Raw genomic sequence first — 7,130 nt, 5'->3', positions numbered from 1 at the left:
TTCGGGTGCCCGCGGCTACTTAAAATGTGAAAGGAGTGATGTTAGCCTAGCAGTAAGCACTCCTTCTACTCTTTAGGAATCCCCTAGAAATCTGATGATGAAGTGATGGGTAAGCTCAAGTAATCCCTACCTTCCCTAGAGAACTGAGAAGAGAATATCAATCACATTTCCAATTTGAGTATTTGACTACTAGGTTAAAAACCCATGTGTACACGGGTTAAAAAATTAAAATGCTAAAATTTATATATTATCTAGGGTTCTTAAAAACAAAATTATCACTTTTTGACATGTTTTTCCAATTTTTCATCTTCTAATTGTCCAGCTCTCGAATTTCTTTTTTTTTCTTCAAAACAATCTCCGATACATTATATATAGACTCTGGTTTCTCATCAGTCATGAAGATTAATAATACTAACAAAAACATATGTTCCTACTCAAATATACAATAGTAGAATAAGTTAAAAAAATTTTATATTTATACTTTGAGTTGCATTTGTCTAAAATAAAATGACAATTTACCAATTTACTATAACACCCCGGGTAGATTCTATTTTCTTACCACAATAAAATATAAATCAAAATCTTATTCTTGTAAATAACTTTATTGCCAAAAAAAACGTAGATCCAATGATCCAGTGAAGACATTAACTTTTTTCTCTCACATTTTCTCATGCTTCACAATTGAAAAACTTCTATCAACATACTATGAGTATAGATCAACTCAAAATTGTTAATTGTTAAATTAACAAATACAACAATAATTATTTTGAAAATTGTTATACTGATTAGAAAATTATGCATATCTAGTTCGTAAAACCAAAATTAAATATAATTAGTTATAATTAATCCAAATTTTTCATTCATATACAAAAATTGTATAAAGTAAATAATAACTAAAAAAAGATGTTTACGAGCTAATTTTTGTGTGGATGGAGAACAACTCTGAAAAAACTTGGCCTCATTGATCTATCAAAAACGTGTATATGTATATGACAGTAAGATTAAATTATCTTTCATCATTCAAGTACCCGATGATCCAATAAATAGAACCAATCGACCCAGTAATTGAAGTAAAAACAAACTAATTTATGTTGCTTAACAAACAATGAACAGCCGCATACGCCCTTTTCCAATCAGTTTTTGGAAAGGCCATCACATCCAAAAGTGAACATACAATAATCGACATATGGAGGCGTTAATTGAATAAATAATCGGTTTCTATCATATGCTTCAATTGGAAAATACATATTTGGGGTAGTATTGTGTTGGATACAATCGGAATAGGAATTTGGGAGGAAATAAAGATATGATAACCGACTAGAATAGAGATTTGGACTTTGGAGTATGAAATTAATGGAATATGGACTTGTGGTATGAAATTAATGGAATAGGGATTTGGGGTATGAAAACAATATAAACATGCATGGGTTTGAAAACATAGCGATTTGAAGATCAAAAATTTGGTGTGCAAACAATGTTGAACGCCGATTTCTATCTCATTAGGGTTTGAAACTTCTGATGTGATACATAGATGAGGCTTGTTAAGGAAGGTTTTAATTGATTTTTTTAAGTTAGAAAAATTGGGAATTAATTAAAGGTTAAAAAATAAGTGTGCCACTTGTCACAAAAATAGGCCAATTAGGTGCCATGTGGCAGATTTTTTAATTAATATAAAAATTCAAAAATAGCATATACATATTTAAACTCATTTCAAATTTTGAATTTGACCAATCTTGATATTGAAAATTATCAGTTAGATACCATAATGATTATGAATATTTTTCAAATTCACTCCTAAATATAGCAACAGGTTGACCTCTTAATTTACGTAACTTATGAATTTTATTATTCTTATCATTAGTCTGAAATTAACAATCTTTCTATTTTTACATTGTTTTACAAAAATAAAAACCCTATTATTTACTATATAAGATAGATGTCAAGAATTATATATCCACATTGCCCTCATCTTAAACTATTGTTTATGATGTTCAAACATCATGATTTTAGGTAGGGGTGTGCATGAGTCGGTTTGGGGCGGATTTGAGCCAAACCAATAACCATAACCGGCATGTCGGTTAATGGATAATCATAACCATAACCGACCCGTTATGGCGGTTTCGGTTAATCGGTTTTGAAAGTTATAGTGGGTCAGTTAACCATAGCCAAAACAATGTAATTGGGCCTAAAAGTTTTGCACAAATTACTACAAAAAAAAACTATATGACATAATACAACAAAGTATATAATCCATAATATTAATACCAAATTATCAAATAAAGAGAACGGAATTATGTAATTCAACAATGATATTCAACTTAATTTTATAACAAGCGTAAAACCAAAATCATCAAAATGATATAATCCAACAATATGTTAGTGGAAGTTAATCCCAAACGTATTATTGGTTAAATAAACGGGTCGGTTTCGGTTGTGGTGGTTTTGCAATTATCTTTAACCAAAACCGACCCGTATTTTACGGTTTTTAAAAATTTATAAAATCAACCCATCGGTTATGACGGTTATCGGTTAAAATTGGTTCGGTTATGTCGGTTATGATTTGGTTAACGGTTATGACGGTTAAGTTGCGCACCCCTAATTTTAAGTGTTTGATATTCTTTACATCAATATATAGAGCCTTTTGAAGAATATGATAACATACATGAAAATTATATGGAGCAAACTTATAAGAACATAATCCAGTAAAGACAAATTTATGGGTGTTTTTTTTTTGTATGTTCAAAATTTCGTTAATTTTCTTAGCCTTGTTTTTTAATTATGTTATAATATTAAGTAGTACCATAAAAAAGCATAAGAACATGAACATTTCTACAATAATCATTTATTGTTATAAATAAAAAACCTAATTATTTTTATTTACTAATTTTGTTTTGAATATTATATATTCTGTAAAAATTTTAGTCAATGTTTCCTAATATGCTAAAGACTAATAAAGATGACAAATTTATTTATGTAACTTACACAATTCATGTAAATTAATGCCTTTTTATATTATCAAACTTTGTTTTGACTATTAACATGTTTGAATGTTATTGAAATTTCTATTAATTGTTAACATGTATTTGAAATGTTTTTATAATGTTCTTTTTACATTTTTTTCCGAATTGTAATGTTCTTTTCACATACTTTCCATCTTTATTATCGAATTCCCTCTTAAATACAAATTAACTATTTCAAATATATATATTTACATTTCAAATGAGAAAAATCAAAACAATTAATGATTGTTGGTCCCAGTTAAATATTTATATTTAAAATTTCAAATAAAGATACCTTAATATTCATACCATATATTCAAACTCAATATTCATATTTAAACTTCTATTGAAATTCAAACATGATTAACATATTTGATCGACTTTAAATATTTTGTGTAATGAATATTAAGCATAACTATGATATTCTAATAGGTAGACAATATAAATATTTAACCTTTTAATGAAAAAAACTTATTTCAAATGATTGTTTTGATTGAATATGTTATATATAATAAGGTGTTTTGTTTATTTGTTTTTCCACCCATGTTACTAACCTAGTGGGCTAATAATGATATAAAAACTATACGATAAGTCCGTAGTTAAAAAAATAATAAATCTTAAGTTGAAAGGGAAAAATAAATAAAATCATCTAGCACATTTTTTTTGTGTGGTTTTTTTTACATATAAGTTAAAGAGACGTGATAGAATAAAATTTTCAATGTTCATTAATAAGAGAGAAAGAAAGGACCTATAAATAGTCTTGCTTTTAATTCGGAACAACTGTTTTCATTTGGCCACTAACACAAATGGCATGAATAACAGAAATGTCTTAACGATTCATAAAGAATCGTAGTACAATATGTACAAAATACATTGCGCATGAGACAATCACATGAGACCATTTTCTCCCAATGTCTCTAAATCACTCGACCCCATTTCTTATTTCAATTACACAACAAACAAACCGGGTAACATACTCACACTCTGCTATTTAACCACTCAATTATATCCCGCTTAATCTCTTCCCGCTCGGGTTCAAACAGCAAATCATGTAGACAACCCGGAAGAAGCTTAATGGTTTTGTCTTCAGATGATGCTTCTTTGTAAAGCTTCAAAGATGCATCTGGATCAGTCACGGTGTCGTCTGTCCCATGAAGAACAAAAAATGGTACTTTTAGTTTGCGGGTATTTTGCTGCAAATAAGATGTGATCTTTAGAATCTCGTGACCGGTTCTGACCCGAATTGATCCTGTGTAAACCAATGGGTCTGAGTATTTAGCGACTAGTGCTGCTGGATCGCGAGAGACTATGCTACCCTTCTTGTTTGCAGCACTGAATTGGAACCTAGGCAATAAGAGGGAGAAAACTGGTGCAAGTATCTGTAGATGAATTAATAGATCCAGAACAAACATTTAGAAAGAAAATAAATAATAATGATTATAGTTAATTGAACCAATAAGTTATCTACTATAATCCATATAATGATTTAGTCCCAATCTTCTGAAAATACAGTCATTTGTTATGTCCGTATTTTGGTTTTAGTCCCCGTTATTAGAGATCACATCACCGGCTTGGTTCTCACTATTTGCCAACCCATAATACTTTTGACAGATTAACAAGGGGTTGGTTCTCATTGTTTTCCGCTCGGTAATACTTTTAGTCCTTAGATTCGAAGATGTTAAAAATTTTGTTATTTTTTTATAAAATTACTATTATACCCCTTTTAATAAAGAAATAATAAAAGAAAGGGGCAGCGAAGGAGCAAGATAAAGCTTGCAAAATAGGCTTCATATAGAGGAGATCGTCTTTGGGCGTAATCTCATTTTTTGTTGTGTTTAAAGTATAAGGTTTAAAATGGTCATTTTATAAAAATTCAGGAAAACATTTTAACGCCTATTAGGCCCAATGACCAAAAATAGCATGGCTGAATGAAAAGCGAAGACTACAGGTTTAGTTCTTAAGAACATGGTATCAAAACTGAAATACAATATACCACAGGACCATCCATGTAATTAACTCTTTTGAGTATAATAATAATAATAACAACAACAATAATAATAATAATAATAATAATAATAATAATAATAATGTTGATGTTGAAAAAGTGGTTGTTTTACCACAAATATCGGATGGGAAGGCTGTACTCCAACAGCAGGGGATGTCAACACAACGCCGGCTATTGACTTTTCGATTTTTGGGTCTAGTGTAGCCTACAAGTAACAAACACAGTATGCAAAAGGATTCTCGTCAAACATGCATTTCTTAATTTTAAAATTTGAAGATTATCTTGAGGCCTTTGCGGCCTGTTTAGGGTTACTCAAAAAACTCGCAGCTTGTGACACATTTAAAATCGGCTCGTTTGTGAACAGGCTAAGTTAGCTCGGTTTGTAAATTGGCCTGAGCCTGAGCCAAGGTAAGCTCAGCTCGTTGGCTAGCTTGTTTAGTTTTACATTAAAGCCCAAATATTTATATACATAAATATTAGTTAAGCATTATTGTACGATTAAAATAATATTTTATTTCCTTTTATATATGAATAACCGTAAAATCATAGAATTAAACTCCTTTTTTTTTGTAAAAAATTGAAGAGCTACTAGCCAACTGAAGCTTTATACGAGTGGAGCTCAATTTCAACATTTCTGCTCGGCTCGGGCTTCGCTTGGATCATTTACAGCCCTAGGCCCGTTTAATATGACAATATAAACACACCTTAAGAATGATGGCTCCGCCAGTAGAGTGCCCAAAGCAAAAACATGGAAACCCTGGATTCTCAGCCAACACGTGCAATATAAATGCTTTCTGCATAATGTTTGAAAAGACAAGGATTTATCAATCACACTAAACACAAACGCATGTTCAGCATGGGAGTGAACATATGCATGAAGTCTATCACTACCGCCAAAAAGGCATTCAATATAGTAACTTGATGAACTTTCATTTAAAACTATTATGCCAAGTAATCGGTCTCCATTTGAATGAAATACATAAAAAAGAAGGTTACCGTATCAATAACAGCATCATCAAGCGAGTGAACATATGCATGAAGTCCATCACTACCGCCATGCCCTAAGCAAAATTGTAAAAATATGCAAATTAACACACAAAGATCGCATGCATATATGTTATATCACATGTGCTTAATTGTTGGAAGTAATTTCAGACTCTAAGTCACAAGTCGGTGAACTTGAGGGACTAATATTGAAAAGCTAGTCATAATTGGTTGTGTTTCCTAATTACGTTATGTTTCCTAATTGTATTGTAATTATAATAGGTAATGTCTTTGATAGCAAGTTAGGTTAGTCCTATATAAACATGTCATGGTTAGACATTATAGATTGTGGTGTGAGATGTAACCGAGGTAGGGTTCATCTAAGAGGCACACACAAGATGTAACCGAGTTAGGGTTCATCTAGATGTAACCGAGTTAGGGTTTATCAAGAGTCAAACCGAGTTAGGGTTTGATAGAGTTGTAATCAGTTTTTAGAGTTAGATTTATATACTAATATAAACGAGAGTTATTCGTTTAATTTGTGTGTTGATTATCGCTCCGGGACTTGATTAATTCCTTTATGTTAAAAGAGCACAATCAAGTTAACCCTATATAATATTCCCGACAGCTGATCATATCTACATTTGCGAGGACAAAACCGAAAAAGATAGCGAACATGAATCCATATGCCCTCATGATTTAATTCCCATTTTTCATAAAAAAATCAAAACAATAGAAACAATAAAAGGGTGTCTTTGAAATTTCAAAAAGAAATATTAAGACACTTATTTCACATGATTATCGTGTAGGACTTGGTGAGCAGGTACTCCAAGGACATAACGGTCATTTTTTCATGAATGCACATTTGATCAATGATTTTCATATACAAGTACCAAACGGAATGACTCAAATAATATGCTTACTTAACAGAATGAGCTTTGGCACCAAGGGGCATCCAAAATATTTCAACTCCTGCAATATTCAAATATAATGATGCATAACTTCTAACCCTCTACCCCTAAAAAAATGTCTCAAAATACGTTTGGATTTTAAAAAAGTATTCTGGTCTATATTTAGATAATTATAAAAACATTTCACCAACTCTATATAGGAAGCATGAAAATAACTACTCTACCCACATT

The 7,130-nt window shown here is 30.8% G+C and overlaps 1 protein-coding gene across 1 annotated transcript; it reads right to left on the bottom strand.

Annotated features, from left to right (window-relative positions):
• Positions 1-3,731: 3,731 nt before the first annotated feature.
• On the bottom strand, positions 3,732-6,960 carry LOC143613126 (caffeoylshikimate esterase-like; the record flags this gene model as incomplete). Its single annotated transcript, XM_077086923.1, has 5 exons — positions 3,732-4,378; positions 5,117-5,209; positions 5,709-5,798; positions 6,001-6,065; positions 6,912-6,960. Coding segments are annotated over 5 exons (699 nt in total), but the record flags the coding sequence as incomplete, so codon positions are not given.
• Between the last annotated feature and the right edge of the window lie 170 nt (positions 6,961-7,130).

Source organism: Bidens hawaiensis, unplaced genomic scaffold (assembly GCF_021521415.1).
Source record: "Bidens hawaiensis isolate Kalapana, Puna unplaced genomic scaffold, B.hawaiensis_p1.1 tig00036717_1, whole genome shotgun sequence".
In the NCBI taxonomy this organism is placed as follows: Eukaryota; Viridiplantae; Streptophyta; class Magnoliopsida; order Asterales; family Asteraceae; genus Bidens; species Bidens hawaiensis.
Note: the sequence above shows the minus strand (reverse complement) of the source record. Positions and strands in the feature narration are given on the sequence as shown.